We start from the raw sequence: 18,719 nt of genomic DNA, 5'->3' as shown, positions 1-18,719 counted from the left end.
TGGTCAGGGACTTACAGGTCACAGAGGAAGCTTAGGGGGTCTAGAACAGAAATGATCTGTTAATATATTGTGATATATGGATGGCACTGAGAGATTTTTTTCTATCCCATTATATAGATAGAGATATTTACCCATAGGCATCCAGGAGTTTAAAACACTAATATAGGACTTCAGGATTACTGAGGTAAAATTGTCAGCACATGCTCAATTTCTAGATAAAAATACCAAACTAAAGTGAAAAGAATAAGCTAAAACCAAAACCAAACATATTGTCCATAGGGGCTAATGTAGCCAAAAAGAAGCAGTATGAATCTAGACAATATGTCGTGTGTTAACAGGGTAACATCTCAGAATGTTACACCACAAGATGGAGCCAGACTACATGTGCCACATACAACTCGGTGCTCAATGCATGCAGCATTGTCATAAACAGCATGCAAATTGTAGTAGATGACCACAATTGAAGCATAATAGAAATACAAGGGAGTAGTTCATCTGACTCCCTGCAACTGAGGAGTAATGCTAACAGTGGAGGAAGGAAGTACTTAAATAGACAATTATAACCTGGCACCCCATGTAAATCCAGAAATATGCTTCCAAGAAAAGTATTTTTCAGCCCGAGACTTAAAAGAGCATTGTCTCTGTCTTATTTTCTCAAGATTACACTCCCCACCCTAGTTTTCAGCCTATAGTGCAGTAGAGCCATACCTGTTCAATCCATCACACTCTGTTTCAAATTTCTCCACCCACCCTTTCGCTTCCCGTGCCATCATCCATTTTCCCCTCACCCCTGGCCCAAACCCTTCATCCTCCTTTCCATCCATCCCAGCTGGTGAAAACCTCTTTGCAAGGTTCCAGTGCGTCCTCTCAGACCAGATCAGAGCACGACTTCTTCCCTCAACATCCAAATACATACATTTCCATGATAACCTTGAAATTTCATGTTGTGGTGGTGTGGTCCTTGCTTTTGAATTAGTTTTTTGCTTGTTCTCTGCATTGTTTAGATAATAGTCAATTTGCCATCTGTGTTAACTCCTGAACATTTAGAAATATTCTTTATTCATAAAAACATCTCATTAAAACTAAATTGAAGGCAGTTGCAATGCATGGACCTCCATTTTTCTTTTTCCACTGATAAACACAAAGAGACAGTCATTAATGGAAAAAGGCAGTTTATTGCAACAGAAAAAAAACAGATAAATTAAGGAAACATACTGAATATATGCAAAAAGAACAGACAGCTGTTTTGGCTAAAGTGAAACAAATGAGTGCAATTTGATAGAATAAATAAATAGATGTACTATAATGGTTTGTGGTGTGTGATGATATTATGATCCCTCTACTTCATATTGATCATCTTTATCTCATAATCAAGCCTCTATTTGTTTGTGGCTGCAGCCATAGAGCTGCCAGGACTGTTTTGGTTACATTTTGACTAGAAAATAAGAGGAAACAAAAACAACAGGCCAAAGGCGCACAAACACTGAGATGATGCCGTGGGAGGAATACTTCTTTAGGACATAAACTGAAGCTTTGGAAAAGGTATGGAAGAGGGATGGTATGATGCTGGATGCAGAGATTCACAGATAGTGCAAAGTTGTGGTGGGAGAGGATGAGGGAAAACCAAGATGGATCCATTCCGCTTAATGACGACTTGTACAAAAATCCAGAGATGGTGCCACAACTTTTCCTGTGTCGTATTCTCATGCACCTGGATGGACGGTGGGAGCAGGGTCTTGGTCAACGCAGCATCACCAGGCAGACAGGCTGGGGGGGGTTTCAATCTCACTTGCGGTTGGCTTGGAGCTCCTAGCTGGGCGAGAGCGCAGGGCTGGGGTCAGTGCTGATGTTGACCAAGCACTCGCTGGACTTGAGGCTCGCCAGAGACTTGGAGCTCGGTAAAGACACCAGAGAGCCGCACAGACCCAGCATGGACGAAGTGTCGTCTTTTCCTGCAGGGACAAAACAGATCAGCTGATGAAAATGCATACTTCAGGCTGCCCACATTGACGACCATAGACAGGGATCAAGCCTGCCTTTGTATGAGTATGTACATGTGCATGGGTGGATGCCACTGAGAGGCTTTTATACAGCTGGGAAGAGTAGAAATATTCCAATTGGAGCAAAAGCACTGTGGCAGTAGTGCTATGCTTTGTATGCAAGAGTTATGAAAGTTAAGCTAAGCACATTTTTGGACATTGTTCGGTATATCAGCATAAAATAGCTGAACTGACATGTAACTTTATCATTAGCAGAAAAAATTAAATTAAACCAATATGAATCAATGCAAGTTGTGACTTTCCATCTCGACTTCATGACGGTGTGATACTGGCGTAACGTCTGTGAGCTCAATATCATGTTACTGTATGAACTGTAACAAATAGGTTGTTGTGATGTGTTCAGGTAGCACTTAAAAAGTCAGTTGACCTGCAGAAGTCCAGGCAGCATCTCCGTTCTGTCTCCCATCAGTCCTCTGGGAGTCAGAGTTCAGGCTGACATCAGCAGAAAGTTGCTCCAAACTGTGAAAACTCCTCCTGGTGGGACAGAAATAACATGATGGCACAAATAAAATAACTGAGTACACGACTCTTAACTTCAATAGCAAGTATTCTTCTTCTTACAGTTCATATCCAGTAGGAATCCAAGTTATATGACGTTTTATCTTTCGCCATTCACATACTTTCACCCTGCAGTTGGGCGCTTCTGCCAACTAGTGCAGTTTCAGTCTACATCCTTTTTTTTCCAGACTCATAGGAGTTCACTGTGACCTTTGAAATCGAATCAGTTCATATTGGAGTTTTTTGTCTACTGGTCAATAAACTATGTAACACTAACTAACATCTGGCTTTTGTCTAAAATGGGAATGGAGTTAATCGACATTCACTCCCGGGTCAAAGGACTCGAATCGGCTCCAGTTACAATAAACAGTGACGGAAATGTGACACCCGGGAGAACAACTGTGAGGTGGGAGCGCCTCAGTTTGGTTTTGTTCGTGACACAGTGGGGAAAAATATTAAGAAAGGTTAACTCCTCTAGTGGCAACAGGAAATTAGTCAATCTCCTTTTTTTAAGCGGGTTTATCTGTATACCTGCTAATTGTGCAGCTACAATTAACAACTGGTCAAAATGCAAAGAAATTCCCTTAAGGCAGACTTAAGATTTAATTTTGTAGACCCCAAAAACATGTTTTCTGAGGTGGCCTTGATCCTGACCTTTGACCTGAGACCACCCAAGTCTGATCAGGTACTTTGAGAATCAAAGTGAACATTTGTGCCAAATTTGAAAGGATTCTCTCAAGGTGTTCTTAACACATTCATGAACAAAAACGTTACTCTTTGAGGTCACAGTGACCTTTGACCACTAAAATCTCATCACTTTGAGTCCAAGTGAACGATTGCACCACATTTGAAGGAATTTCCTGCTAGTGTACCTGAAATACTGTATTCACAAGAAAAATGTGGTTATTCGTGAGACGTTTGACCTTTGACCAACAACATCTTATCAGCACATTCTTGAGTGCAACTGAATGTTTTTATCTAATTTTTAAGAAATTCCCGCGAGGAATTGTTGAGGTGTCATGTTCAGAATGGGAGAGACAGACAACTAGAAAACATGCAACATTTGGCCACTGGCATAAAAAGCCATAAATATGAAACAGACAGAATGTGTGCGAGTGTGTTCACCTGCGGAACAGCTTGACATTGCCTGTGTTGTTTCTGATGGTGGACCACTGGTTGACCAGCGGGATGGAGAGGTTTTTGGCCAGATGGGAGGAATCGCAGGGCATGAGGGACGATCTGGTAAATCACAGAGAAAACAAGGTTTCAACACTTTGCAACATTCGGAAAAAAACATCTGCACACTCAAATATGTGCAAATATTTTTTTTTATTTACAAGCTTTTTGTCAGAGTCCTTCTTTAGGGTTTCAGATGCATGTACGAGTTTAAGGTCTTTAAGATGCAGCATCTCAGCCGAGTCTGATTTTCTCCTTATTTAAGCAAAATTATATGGACCTAATTATTTAAGATTGATCTAGATTGGGTGCTGTAACAGCACCAAGCTTCACACCTACAGGTATTTGGTTTTCACTGCATCGTGATCCACTTGAAATCAGATGTGTTGGAGTATTAAACGTGCAGCCTCTTCCTCTGCATTGCATCATAAACCAATACAATAAAAAATGGCATCTGCATCACATTTTAAGTCTTGTTTATTCTTCTATAGAGAAACATTAAATATGTTTATAGACCAATAACGTGAAAATAACAACTGTTCCTAATTATAACGTTATTTAAAAATGCCAATTTTACTTCCTTGTTAAACTCCTGCTACTAAACGTGCACGTGTGAAAAGCAAACACGTTTGAGAGGAGGAACACATAAGTGAATGTCATCCAAACAGGATCTGCTGTGATGATGTTTGGAGCATGTGGTTATAGTTGGAGATTTTTATTAGCTCAGCATGTTTTCTTACAGTTGTGCCTGTAGCTCCAGCACAATGGCCTCCAGCTCCTTCTTCTCCTGCAGGCTCTGGACCACCAGCTCCTCCACCTTGGATCTCAGACACTTGTTCTCCGTCTCCACGTTCTTCAGCTGGGACTCCCGCAAACGCACCAGCTCTTCCAGGTAACCCTGCACACCAAGAAACAGGGTTAGGATTTAGAGGTCATGAATTTGGTTCAAAAATGGATGTTGTTGTGGATTCACCTTCTGGGCGTAGACGATCTTAAACCTCTGCTCCATCTTGCGGCACTTGTTGCTCCAGCTCTCCTCGTCAGTCACCAGAGGGATGTAGGGATGCTCGGGGACGCTCTCCTCGCTGTTGCTGCTGTCCACGCTGCGGCGGTCGTCCTCGTCGCTCAGGTAGTCGTAACTGCACGAGAGCAAGAGGGGGGACAAGGGTTAAATGCTTGCACTTGCACACACGTGAACTGCTAAAGGTGAAGGGACCAGATGGACTGGGTGGGGGTCACCTCTGGGTGAACTTCAGGTAGGGGGTGTAGTCAACCATAGCTGGAGATTTCCCGTCCAGAGTCTCACCCTTCAAGCAAAAACTGCAGAGAAAGAGACAAAAAGACTGACTGGTTCTCCAAAACTGCAATAATGACTTAGAATGCTCCATCCATTGCAGTTTTTAAAACCAGATTGAAAACTGTTTTATTCACAAGAGTCTTTAAAGGTCCAGTGTGTAAGATTTGGGATCTATTGGCAGAAATTGAATATCAATTATCCTAGTGATGTTTTAACTGGTGTGTTGAATCTAAATTATGATAATTGTTGTTTTATTGTTTTAGGGTGTGTCCTCACCTGAAGTCAATGGCACTCAGTCCAATCAGCATCCCAGTCAGAACTGTGGCCTCCTCTCTGAGCATGATGGCTCCGTCGTCATAGAACCTCCTGTCAGGTAAATATGTGGTTATCACATCTGAACTCTCACATAAACCAATTATGTGAAAATATTGTGATTCTGCCTGCAGCCAATTAGTGACCAATTTTATAGTAGAGCTCAAGTTCTAAACTTCTGGAGCAGGCATATATTTCCCTGGTGGAAAAAAAAGTTCAACTCTTCTACTTATACACAAGACAAACTATGTTTTTAGGATGAGCACACATAGCCTGCATGGAGGCGCAATACATTGTTGAAGTTTGAGTAAAAAAAAAAAGAGGGACGACATTACAGCCCCCCAAAAGTGAAGCCCAAGTGTCTTCGGTGCCCCCTGGTGGCTGTCTGCAATGTAGTTCATAAACCCAGCCCCATCCATGTTAGCAGAGCCAAACTAAAAGTCAAAGTACACATCAAATACTTTTTTTCAAAGATGGTTTCTGTCATTTTCAATCACACTGATGTGTTAATGTGTGCATTTGTGAGAAAACTTGTGATTGGTTGAGCTCACGTATCGGCGGGATCGTTTAATACCAGGACTCTGTCCCCCAAACGCTGACTCTGAATTACTTAATCAGCACAAGATGTCATTTTCTGGATATTTCCGCTCTATTTCTAGACAGTGGGAGGAAGTGGAGACGCGTCGTCCATACAGTCAATGGCTGTCCCTTTAAATCATTACTCTGACCTTGTGGTTCTTGTGTCTCTCAGAGCGGTGGACACATATTCAGAGAGACGTTTCTCCATCAGCGCCACTCGAATCCATGCCCGGCCCTATGGGAGGAGGAAGTATGAACAGAGGGCTTTTTTTTCATGCATTTTTTTCCTACACCCATTTCTGCATCGAGACATTCTTGCCTTGGCTCGTGATGTGCTGATGTTCTCTATGTTGTCGATGCTCGCAATGCAGTTGTTCTGCACTTTGCTGCAGGCCATTCGGAGATACTCCCAGAAACTGCGTTGTCCATCTGAGCTGAACCAGCTCCCAGAACCTGGTCCAAGATTTAAACACAGACGTGAATTATTTCACACTATAAACATGCAGCCGTGGCAACAGTACAGCCAACTGCATAACCATGTATTGCCTTTTGATCACAATATCACTTTGCTTCTGTGGTTAATGTCTACAGTGTAAAATAAGAAGGAGATTTATATTCCAGTTTTAGGTTAAATAACTTCTTGCAGTCACACTTCCTGAGTCATATGAGCTGATGTGTGCATATCTTTCCTTTGCTATATGTTACCTGCAGTGTTACCTTTGAAGCGGTGGCTGAGGATGTGCTCTAAAATGGCGGCAAAGTTAATAAACTCCTCAGATGAGTCATCTATGGGCTCCGCTGTGTACTTTTCTAGGAGAGTCTTTACAGAGAATCTGAAATAGAAGCACACACAGACATTTTAATTAGAAAAGGACAGAAAAGTACAATAGGAGATAAAGGTCACTTCACATACGAAAGGAATTTGAACTTTGAGTCAGTTGCCGGCTGCACGAGCCTCTGAAATGCAGCCGTGCACTGTGTCCAAGCTGACAAATGTACGACTGTATTTGAACCCTGCCACAAGAGCAGGGAGGGTTTTTTCTTCTTTTGGGAACCATGCCATCTTATCATACTGAGGTCACCCCAATTGTTTTGTGTACAATGTACAATGTACCCCTTCAGTGCTTTGGCAGTGGTATGAAAACGATACAATTAATCCCCTGTCTTCTCAGCCTCTGTGCACGCTGTTCTTCCAGGTCCCTTTGGGTCGTGTCCCTTTGAGCACTGGCCACCATCGAAGAATGATCAAATAATTCCCTCCCCCTCATCTATACATGGTGGCCTGATCTATTTAGGGCTGGTAGTGCGGCTTCAGTTTGGCTTTTGACCTCACAAGCAAACCCTGCTGCACCGCGAGAGAGAAGCGGGTCAGCGTGCATGTTAGGAGCCGGTGATCAGACACGGGCTCGGGCTGACTGCCTCAGCTTCGATGGGCAACACTAGCATCACAGAGGGCAAGACTGCCCTGGCAGTGGGAAAGACCTCCATAGCCAGGGGGAAAACTACAGTCGCCTTGGGCAACTCCTCCATCTTCAGGGGAGTGACCACCACCTCCATGGGAGACTCTACCATTCAAAGGCAAAAGACGACCGTGGCTCTTGGAGGGGCCAGCTTCTCCCGGGGATCCACGACCACCTCCTTCCGCAAAGCCTTGCTGTCCAAGCGCAGGACCACCTAGATGGAAAGGACCCCTGAAGCCAGGGCTAAGGCACCCAAAGCATCCCAACAGTCCAAACAAGGCTTTAACAATGAGTGGAAATCCCCATTCTCATCAAGCAAGACCTCCTTCACCAAAGGCAGGGTTTCGATCCTGCGGAATAAGTACGCCATCTCCTGGGGCAAATCCTCGATCTCCTGGAGCAGAACCACAGTAATTTTGGGCAACGCCGGCATAGCAGTGGGCAAAACATCGGTCACACGAGGGGAGACCACGAGCTCACTCACCACTCTGACTCTCACTCATGGGACCAAGTCTGTGTCGGTGGTCAAAACCACTCTCATCAGGGGCAAAGAAAAGCACAGCAACTGCTACTGGAATTTTCACACATGAATCCTGCACACAGTTAAAAAGCCAAGGATTTGTCTGTCTGGTCAGTTTTAGCAGGTTAGTAGAATAAAGAGCTGCAATGTTTGTGATCAGTGTGTGTCAAAGAGTTACAGATCAATACGAACAGGACCCGCCTGCCGCAGAGTACAGCGGGCGTTTCTCAGGTGCGAACACGCTAAGGGAGTCGCGAGTCTAATAGGTTTGCAATCAAGAGCCGTGCCGAGCGTGTTATGCAAATGTGACGGCGATGAGACGAAGGCTCATGGTGGGTCGACTTGGCAGGGAGGGGAAATGTGAAACAGCTGTGCGTGATGTATGTGGAGACACAAAAGAGAGTGTGTGAATGCTTTTCATCAGCACTGTGCTCCTGTTTATTGTGCATGTAAAGTCATCAACATTGGTTTAAATGTGCTATATCCGTGCAAGCTGATGAGATTGCTTGATATTCTGAAGTCTGTCTGCATTACCATAACTATTCTGCCATATGTTACATAGAAGCTGACTGATGTAACGGTGCTTATAAAGGTTAACATGTCTAAACCCTGCTTGGCTTGGTTGTTTTCTATGTAGAGCTGACTTTTTCATAGGGATTTTCAATCATCTAAATGTAATAAAACAGAGGGAAATAAAGGGGGAATTGCTGGAATGGGTTGTGAACAGGTCAACGAGGACAGTGACAGAGGGACCACACCTATATTTCAAATGGAGGGACAACACAAATGCAAAGCGGGTGCAATCACAGCCTAAAATAAAAGTGGAGAACATGGAAGACATGCATCCTTTCTTTTATCAAATCCGAATCGATGCGTCTCGTTTCACATGTGGTGCATACCGTCGTGCACAGAGGGAATATCTTACAATCGGAGGCTATAGGGAACAATGGCTCGGAAGAAAGTGATGTCACCGCAGATTGTCCCCTTTGCAACAATGTGTCCTTCAACTGTCCGGTGTCGTCGTGGGGATGGGACAATCGCACCACTGTCCCGGACTCCCCAGATAGGCTGTGGCCACCTACGGCTGCCTCTGTCCATTCACAGGGACACATGGGTGGTATGTGGCCTTCCAGAGCCCACGTCGACCAGCTCAACGAGGGCATTATGCGACACGGGGGTCGTGCTATCCACGCTTAGCATTCTGGTCCTCTCTGGATTGTAGCTGATGTTACTATTACCCGTGAGGTTTCGCAGAGCAGGGCGTGCTGCATGAGTGTGTGATGCTTCGCTTCGAGTGAGCCCCGAACCCCGCCGTCGAATCTGGGTCAGGAAGACAAGCTTCTCCTCAATGGGCAACACCAGCTTCACCGAGGGGAAGACGGCCCTTTCCCTGGGCAACACCACCATAAAGAGGGGGAAGAGCAAGATCGCCCTGGGGAACTCCTCAATCTCCAGAGGCAAGAAAACGACATCCCTGGGCTCCTCCACCATCACCAGTGGGAAGACCAAGATCGCCCTGGGCAGTGCCTCCTTCAGCAGAGGCACCACCACCACCTCGTTTCGGAAAGCCTTCTTTCCCAAGCGCAAGACGCTCTAGATGAGAGGGGAGCGCACTGCGGGGTGAGGGGACTGGCCGAACATGTCACGAGAAAACGGCACCATCACAGAGAACATACAGACACCACCACGGCAGCCGAGCAGGGTCTATTCCAACTGAGAGCCAAAACTGGATTACTTTACTTTTGGAGCCTTTGACTTGTTGCGATCATGCCGGATTTATCGAGAACACAGGTCAGTGGCTGTCTGATAATGTTTTATGCAAAGCAGCTAAGTCAGGGTTTTAAATGTAGAGTAGAGATCATGAGAGTTAGGTTAGGTATGGCTCCGGCAAGAATGTGCACTATGATGCCAGTTTAATAGCACGCAAGATTGTTTTGTTTTAAAGCAGATGCTACATTGACGTGACTTGCTTTCAGGAATCTGCTCAGAAAATAAGTTTTGCTTGTAGAGAAAGGTACAATTCTGTCAAAAAAGTCCCGGTGCAGAAGGGTAGCTGTTCATAAATTCCCTGTTTGTTCAGCAAAATCAAGTAACTCCTCATTATGGAGAAACCATCAAGTGCTCCCAGTGGTTCCCAGCGAGTGTGGGCTCCATGAGTAATGGCAGAGCATTTAAAATCATAACAGAGGGAAGTCGACTGTAGCAAAAGGCCTCTCTGACCTGATAAGGTGACTGCATTATCTCCAAAAGAACATTACGGCCGACGCTTGTAAATTCTCTTGATGTGAAGGGGGGGGGGGGGAAATCGCTGCCGTGGCTTAAATGTAATTGGTTGGAGTGGAGTAGCAACATGCTCTTGGTACGATTTGACACTGAAAAACAACTGCCGGGCCTCTGACAAGCTTCTTTTGTGCCCCCTCTCACTCCGCCTGGACCTCTGCCAGGCCCACTCTCAGCTCTGTCAATGCCCCCTTGTTCTCCCTTTTCTCCCCTCTACTGTACTTACACAAGGGTGTTTGATCTGCACACGACCAAAACTGCTTTTATCGGCTTCACCTAAAACACACACACAGCTTCAAATTAACTCTCTGAACTTTGGCTTTTTTCCTTTATTTTCTCACTTCGCCCCGTAAACATCCCTGTGACTCCTTTCTCTTTTCTCTTCTTATTTCTGTCTCTCTCTTTAGTCTTGGCATAATCAGCAGGATCAGATGACACAGGCAGACTCCTCACTGGCTGCAGCATTGTGTAACACCGGCCGGTGCTGTGTCGATCGTCCCGGACGGTTGCGGGGAGAAGTCCTGTGTCCTGGATCCGTCCCAAAACAGCCATGAGAGAGAGAGAAAGTTTTGTTCTCTGATGGACATTAAGATAAGAATAATAATCCGGGCCAAATCCAAATAGAGTAAAAGATGTAAACATTTGAAAACTACAGCAGGGTGTGTCCCTACCACTCTCTCACCCATCCCCTCTGTGAATAAGTGTCCGGGAAAAGTGTTTTGTGGTCAGAGGAGGTGTAGAGGGATCAGGGGGAACGATGGACAGTGAGGGCGTCGGTCGGAGAAGAGTGTAAATCAGATGGTTTGAGCATGACAGGGGGGTAAAGTGAGGACTACCAGGGTGCTACTGATGGTGAGAGAGCAGGCTGATCTCCTGATGAGAGAGCTTCAGTCAATTCTAGAGAAATCTCTGCTGTAATTTAACATACTTGTCAGTGTCATAAATCAGGGAAAATGCAAAGAAACAGAACCGAAATTGAATAAGAAATCACAATTATTCCAAGACATGAAGATTTGTATTATTTCTTCAAAAGTAACAGGTGGAGAGTGTCACCTAATGATGCAACCGTCACCCGTTACTACTCCTCGGATTAAAAAACAAAGAGCTACCCACTTGCAGAAGCATGTCCAGCTGATGTGAATATGTATTAGTGTTTACTAGAGAACAGAACGTTTTATTCTCTCCTCTCGAGCCACTCCCCCCACCCGCCACTAGAGCTCAGGAGGTAGCTCCTCCAACCTCCTCTCCCTCCCCTGTTGCCTTTGTTTATAGGAAGCCGCTCGAGGACCGACACCTCACGTCAGATCTGTCCAGTCTCACTCATCTTTATCTATGTTTTCTTAGGTTCACGTCAACAAGGATGACAGCGCGGCAGCTCTTAGCCAGACTGAAGCAACAAACCAGTGCATTTCAAACATCAGAGTGCAGCATGAGGCCTGTAACACAAACCGTCCTGTGAACGCCTGTCGACGCCGCCATGTTCGATTCAGCTCAGATATAAACAAAAGTTCAGCTTAAGCTGCATGAAAAATTCCCACCGGCTGCAGAAAGGCTCAACCCTGTTGCCATGTTAAGATGGAACCTGTTGCTCGTGGCAACAGCACAGTCACTGTGGTTTAATAAATATCTCCAAGTCTCTTTACTCTAAAAAGCAAAATTAATTCCTTTTGGATTTTTGGGTGTTCATATATTCATGTGTCATCTTCATCGTGAAGCCTGACCCAGCTTCTGCAGGATGATACGCAAGTAGGATTTAAAATCATTTGGATGAACTCAAGTTGTAAGATTTTATTTTTTTCTGTCATTATTATTTGAATGATGAGTCTTGGTTTCCTGTTGTAATGCCTCTGAACCCCTGACCCCAGGCCTCATCCAGAAACTGTTCCCTGTGGTGGTGCCAACATTTGATCAGGTTTTCCTTTGTTATACTCACTCGTCTATTGCTGTACATATGTGTCTCTATTTCAAATGAGTCGTAAAAACACTGTAAACAAGGTAATGAAACCCAGAGTAGATATAAAGCAGAGTTTCTGCGCAAGATCCAGTAAAATTCACTTGTCTGTCTGTCATGTGATCACGAGTGACGGACAGGGTTGAGGAACATGAGATAACAGCATGTGACAAATTAACAGACAAAGACGTCCCTCAAAATGTCATAACTTCCTCAAATGAACTGTTGGGAATTGAAAACGTTAATCTGTGTGTTCTGATTGTATGTTAAACATGTATGAGGGGGGGAAAGTTCAGATTTTATATATACACAGATGTATAAGGGGAAATAAATGCTTGGCGTACTTGGTGTACTAATGAAGCACTAACGTCAGCTTAGCTACTGTCGCCAGGCAGCCAATGCAGCTGTGGCAGCAGCTGACGTGTCAGTCGGCACGGCAGCGCCTGGATCCTGCATCCTGCCCCAGCCAGAGGGTCACTGCTGATTCAGAGTCTCTCTCCTATTTCACTGACCGTTCACAACAACCTATGACTACTTGAATGAACTCTGACCAGAACGGCATCAAGAAGAAGAACATTAAAAGGAAAGAAATAAATAGGTCAGAAACGTCATGAAGGATGAGACAGGCAGCGACACTGACACGCCTGGAGGAATATTACCCTCGATGTGAACCTAATCAATGTCATGAAATGAAAGAAACTGTGTAGTAAGTGTTACTGACGGAAAGCTGATTGAGATTTATTTCTGTCTTGTCCAATGTTTGTCCTTAAAATGCCTAAAATGATTAAATCCGTCTTAGCACATTCAGGTCTGACTGAAAACAACATTAATTTCTCTGTGTTGTGAGTCCACTGTGAGAACTTCTCTTCTGTTGCAGGTATACACTCTGTGTGGTGGTGTTGTTGTGTGTTTTTTTGCTTCACTGCACGTGTCACTAAAATACAGTTGGACAGAAAGGTCCTGGAATAAAAACGCTTGCTTGTGTGTCAGAGTTATTGTGTTTTTGTATTTGTGTACTTTGAAAGGGGGGGCCGTGCATGATGTCACTTCCTTAGAGCGCCTGCAAACTCGACATAAATACCTGTCCCTGTTTATTTATGGCCACAGTCAATTTGTAATTAGAGTGCCATAGTAGTACAGTAATATATTTTATGAGGAACTATAAAGCAACCAGAACTATCAAAATAATAGCTGCAATCTTCCTACAAGTCTCTGTTGATGAATATAAATATTGCAAATACGGCAAATACTGCACAGCAGGACAAAGTCACTATAATTTGATTTATCATAGAGACAAAATGATTGGTTGGTTGAAATAAAAATGAATCTTCCAGGCTCTGAAAAATCCTTCAAATAAACACAATAAAACTCACTCTTTGGCTTAACAACTCAATGTTCACACAAAGCGTTAATCCTCCGATCCAGCCTCACAACCACTGGCAGTTTAAGAGCTCGTAAGCCCCTAAAAGTTGGAAACTACAGCACATACCTCCACCAAGGCCCAACAGTGCCCTTGAATTTAATTAAGATTAATTGCTCACACTCATAGAAATCAGTCCCTCACATAAGCCTGGTTCTTTTTTATCAACATCTAGGAAATATTCTCTAGGAAATCAGTGAAAATGTCAAAAAACTAACAAAGGAAGTGAGAAACAATGCTAAAAAAATAAGCAGGTTTTTCTACGGCCCATGACCCATCCTTACACCAAGTTTTGCGTCATTGCGTTTGGTAGTTTTTGCATCATCTTGCTGACAATTAAACAGGAAGGTGGAGGTAGCTACTAAATTGTATATCAAAGTTAAAGAAAATCATTTGAACACTACATCCCAGAGGGCTCGACACTTGGAGAGAATTTTTTTTAATTTTTAAGTTGTGCAGCTGCGGTTCTCTCCTCAGGTGAGTTAATGATCGTCTCCGCTCACAGTTAAACTGATGGATGGTGAACAGGAACTCTCCGCTCCAACATGACAGTGATTTATGGGAGCCATGCACTGCTCATCACAGCCTCACCATCAGCACTCAGGTTTCTCTGTGGGCCGAGGACCACAGATGGGAGGAGGAGGAAGAGGAGGAGGAGGAGAAGGAGGAAGAGGAGGAGTCCTTGCACTGCTCCCTGTGCCCTTGTCCCACACTGACACTCAACCTGACTGTGATGGAGAAGAGAAACCGATGCTGGCAGAAGCCGTTTCAATATTACTCCACGAATCCGGTGCTCGTTTCATCATTTGAAGGTGCATTTATCAGAATGAACGGGAATCGTGCAGGTGTCTGAACCTGTTCAAAATAAAAGACTCTCCCATCAGGGATTTCAGAGGGATAAGGAATAAATGTCACAACAAATATGTGATGTTAATTAAATTTTACAACAAAGTGCATCCAGGAAATATAAGTGCTGACATAAAAACAATATATAAAACGAATGTATCTGTGTTCTTATCATAGACTGTATATGGTTCTTATCTATGTGAGCACACCTGCCTCCTCTTCATCCTTCCTAGTGTCCATCATTCTGCATCCATCTATTTCTTCATCACATGCTCAGTATTTTACATTTCATCATCATACGTGAGAGCTGATCCCTGTGCGTTGGGCTGGAGCATCCGCGGATGAACACAGCTCGGGGTCGTGATGTGTGTACCTGCAGACCGTGATGAGGTTTTTTCGCTCCACGCCGACGCTCCGGGCAGACGCCTTTTTCGATGTCAGACCCATAGCCATTGCGGTCTGCATGCAGCCCGACTCCATCCAGCGGCGGCCCCGGGGCCTCTTCGGGATCCGTGCCCAGGCCAGGACCCCTCCCTCCGCGGGCCCAGTGTCCTCCAAACCGCTGTCCTCTGCGGGGGGATCCGGGGAGGTCGCTGCTGCTGCTGGAGGAGGACGGGACGGAGAGCAAGCGGCAAGTTACACACGGTTCACTGTTACACTTCCGGGTGGACCTTTCAAAATAACACCACCTTCTTCTTGTTTGGCTTCGATTGTGCTGACTGTTTAATAGGGGCGCTTTTATTTCAACAATCATTTCCGGTTCTAGTCAGAGTACGTCATGCCCTTGGTTCAGATGAGAGTTCATAGTAAATAGCTGTAAAGGTGTAATTAAAATCAGCATAAAGGGTCTTTAGCAAACTGCTTTTTAGTAAGACGTATTTGTTTGCATTGCTTGTACTCACAAAAGAAATATGAATGTATAATGTATTTTGGTCTGTCAGGGAAGAATTGTATTTTGGGGGGAAGATAATCTAGAAATACAGGTTTTTAAATGTATTTATTTATTTAAAAAAGTAAAGAACGAAAGACAGAAAGAACGAAAGTCACATTCATTTTCATGTGATAACACCATACTAACCAGGGTGATAATAAAAACGTGATTTATGGGGACATAAATAAAATATGCCACTTTTACATTTATATGGTTTCCATAAATATATATATATTATCACAGAAGGAAACTGAATGCAGATTGGGCAGAAATGTCAAAATATAAAATCAAGATTAGGAAAAAATGTATTAATCAAGAGACATATGCTAATGAGAGGATTGCCTAAATTTAGAAAATGTATTTTATTCACTTGTGAAATCAAGTTAATGATTTTAATACAAAACAGTTTAGTAACATAATATAATGTAATATCACATTCTGGATTCGAATTTATCTGGGACAATGACGACTCCAGAACACTAGGGGACGCAGTCGCTGTGGCCATGATTGTTTTTTTATACCAGTGGCAAGATGGCGGACTCTGAGGAACCGAAAGCGGCTACTTGTACTTTTTTGTTCAAGAAATCCAAGAAAAAATTCTCGGGACGAAAGAGAAAAGCCAGCGACAGCGATCAAGGTGAAAATTAATCATTTAACAAATTATTGTGATGTTTTAATGCGATCATCTAACGACGGAAACGACGCAGCTTTGTGAACAGCGAGGCTTGATGCGAGTTCTTGTTTTCCTCATATTTGTTTTAATAATGACGTCACTTTCCTTTCAATTTGGACGCATAGGCTATGACGTGTTTTGGTAAATAGCATTTTCTCTTTGTTTTGTTTTGCTGCCAGCGAAACCGTGTGACAGGGTGAACAATAAGTAGCCATTAGAAACTGGTTAATGGTGAACAAATGGATTCACATGGCCAGCAACAATACTCTGTGGTACTCAAACGGTGGCAAGAAAACACGTGACTACCTTACACCAGCAGCAGTCCTGGTTTATGGCACAAAGCATATTGGTTCATATCATACCATCCGGAGCCTCAGCAGAAATCCAGGTTATTCAGACCAGGAAACAGTCTTCTACTGTCCAGATCCATCAAGCCTACTTGAGCCTCCGGTCCGCTTCAACCAGTCACTGAGATCAAATGTCTCTTGGTGTCAACATTAACTGGAGCTTATCCTGAAGTCCAACCCGTTTGTTTTTTTCAGATGACAACAGTGATGAGGACCAGAGCTCTGTGGTCAGAAGAGACAAGAAGGGCACCCGAGTCAACCCCATGATTCAGATGGTACAATAATACCTCAAATGGTAATATGTTAGTTATAGTGAGGGGAGACTGACTAATGTTTCTCGTCCCTTTCCAGTCTAAGAAAGTAGAGCGAGAGGCTGTATCGTCCAGTGAAGGTGAACAAGACAAAGAAGACAAGATCACTGTTGCCTACAAGTCTACACGATCAGCCGTGAGTTGAGCCTTTCTTGTTTTTTAATATCACATTTTTCCAGAAAATGGCACCTAGTTGTGAAGCAGATGTGAATACATCTTTCTCACTGTTCTGCTGATCTTCATAACAGAAAGCCGAGGGACCCGATGACATGGGTGCAACCGCGACATATGAGCTGGACACGGAGAGGGACAAGGATGCTCAGGCCATATTTGAGCGGAGTCAAAAAATCCAAGATGTAAGAGATTAATTCTTAATGTTACACAACTCATAGTTGTTCTGAAAGCACCTATTTAATTTACAAGTGTTCCTTAGTCCACCTAGTCGATGATTTTTTTCTCTGACTTGATGCACCATATCATACCTGAAACATTAAATTGTGTTTTGATTTTTCTCACCAACATTTGCACAGAAGTGAAATCTTTCATCTGCTTCAGAGCTACATTTATAGTTCCTTCCTCACTGGTTTAACCCTTTTTCCTCCTTTAACAGGAGCTGACCGGCAAAGAGGATGATAAAATCTACCGTGGCATCAACAATTACAAAAAAATAATCAAGCCCAAGGATACCACCATGGGGAATGCCTCCTCTGGCATGGTTAGGTGAGTACCAGAGTGAAACATATTTGATGCACGATGACTGCTTATGTCATCAGTCGTCGCTTCATGTAATTTTCTTCCATCTTCACAGACAAGGACCAATCCGAGCCCCTGAACACTTGAGAGCTACAGTCAGGTGGGACTACCAGCCAGATATCTGCAAAGACTATAAGGAGACTGGTTTCTGTGGTTTTGGAGGTGAGTCGTAGATTAAGTCCATCAAAATATTAAAGTCATCTGTTGAATAGTTGCTGTTAATGCAAATTTTTTTCCAACAATCATGTTCTCCTGTCCTGCTTTCAGACAGCTGTAAGTTCCTTCACGACAGATCGGACTACAAACATGGCTGGCAGATCGAGAGGGAGCTGGAAGAAGGCCGATACGGAGCCAATGGTGGGTTCAGGAGGGGAATTTCATCTCAGTTTTTCCATGCAAGCAGGAGCATTTACTGAACATCCCTGTGCTTAAAATCTAGATGAGGAGAACTATGAGGTGAGCAGCGACGAGGAGGATATGCCCTTCAGGTGCTTCATCTGCAGGGAATCCTTTAAGAATCCCATCATCACAAAGTAAGTCTCCTCCTATTGTCTGTTTTTCCTCTACTTCTACACCACACAGAGCTTTGTTTATTATCTGGTGCAGCATGTTAACCAGTCATATGTCTCCCAGGTGCAGGCACTACTTCTGTGAGACATGTGCTCTTCAGCATTACCGCAAGTCAAAGCGCTGCTACGTGTGCAACACTCAAACCAATGGTGTCTTCAACCCGGCTAAAGGTAAGAAGAGTCTGACAAGACTTCTGAGGAGACATTTAACTATTTTTAAAGCCGAGTTCACATTAAACGATTTTCCGCACAATTTGCCAGTGGAAGACGAGTTTAGCAAGTCGCAGACAAAAGCCCTGATTGGTGCTCGATCTGCAGTCGCCAAGCGCTGTTTGAACTTGTCACAGACGCAATGAGAGGCTTGTCAATGCGTCACAGACAACTCCGGGACTCAATGGGGTGAAGATGTGTAGTCCGTTCGCAAGTCAGTCATGTTATGAACTCAAAACGACTGCATCACAGTAAACTGCAACTATGAAAGTCGTTCAGTGGGAACTTGGCTTAAGGGTTTTGTGCGATGATTGCAAGATGATTCCCTCCGGTCATGTTTTCTATTATTTCCCTTTATTCCAGAGTTAATGGCCAAGATGGAGAAACACCAGGCTGCAACAGACCAGCCACCATCAGATGAAGATGATTAGAAGCATCTCAACCAATTCCCCTTATGTGTTTGTCTGTGTAAATAATGAATAAAGTAACTTTTGTAGACAGCTAACTGACTCACGGTGTAATAACA

General features: G+C 43.8%; 3 protein-coding genes across 5 annotated transcripts; 2 read left to right on the top strand and 1 right to left on the bottom strand.

Annotated features, from left to right (window-relative positions):
- Positions 1-1,173: 1,173 nt before the first annotated feature.
- rundc3aa (RUN domain containing 3Aa) lies at positions 1,174-16,379 on the bottom strand. 3 transcript variants are annotated; one of them, XM_061089971.1, is made up of 12 exons: positions 16,366-16,379; positions 14,773-15,001; positions 6,628-6,755; positions 6,242-6,375; positions 6,072-6,157; positions 5,308-5,397; positions 4,974-5,054; positions 4,708-4,873; positions 4,475-4,632; positions 3,684-3,797; positions 2,428-2,534; positions 1,174-1,952 (listed from the first exon to the last, which is right to left on the bottom strand). In XM_061089971.1, exons 2-12 carry the CDS (start codon positions 14,877-14,879, stop codon positions 1,810-1,812), a joined length of 1,314 nt encoding a protein of 437 aa, XP_060945954.1. In that variant the 5' UTR covers positions 14,880-15,001; positions 16,366-16,379; the 3' UTR covers positions 1,174-1,809. The 3 variants fall into 3 exon arrangements, with proteins under 3 accessions (XP_060945954.1, XP_060945957.1, XP_060945955.1); XM_061089974.1 differs by having other exon boundaries at positions 6,640-6,755; XM_061089972.1 differs by lacking the exon at positions 16,366-16,379 and having other exon boundaries at positions 14,773-15,002.
- On the top strand, positions 9,251-9,499 carry zwi (zwilling). Its single transcript, XM_061089978.1, has one exon. It carries the CDS (start codon positions 9,251-9,253, stop codon positions 9,497-9,499), a length of 249 nt encoding a protein of 82 aa, XP_060945961.1.
- On the top strand, positions 15,862-18,698 carry rnf113a (ring finger protein 113A). The gene is made up of 10 exons (XM_061089977.1): positions 15,862-15,967; positions 16,546-16,625; positions 16,702-16,797; positions 16,910-17,017; positions 17,272-17,381; positions 17,470-17,576; positions 17,682-17,771; positions 17,854-17,947; positions 18,048-18,154; positions 18,557-18,698. Exons 1-10 carry the CDS (start codon positions 15,862-15,864, stop codon positions 18,622-18,624), a joined length of 966 nt encoding a protein of 321 aa, XP_060945960.1. The 3' UTR covers positions 18,625-18,698.
- The last annotated feature ends 21 nt before the right edge of the window (positions 18,699-18,719 follow it).

The sequence above is a fragment of the Limanda limanda genome, chromosome 17 (genome assembly GCF_963576545.1).
Source record: "Limanda limanda chromosome 17, fLimLim1.1, whole genome shotgun sequence".
NCBI lineage: Eukaryota > Metazoa > Chordata > Actinopteri > Pleuronectiformes > Pleuronectidae > Limanda > Limanda limanda.
The sequence above is the reverse complement of the archived record's forward strand: the minus strand, read 5'-3'. Positions and strand labels throughout refer to the sequence as shown.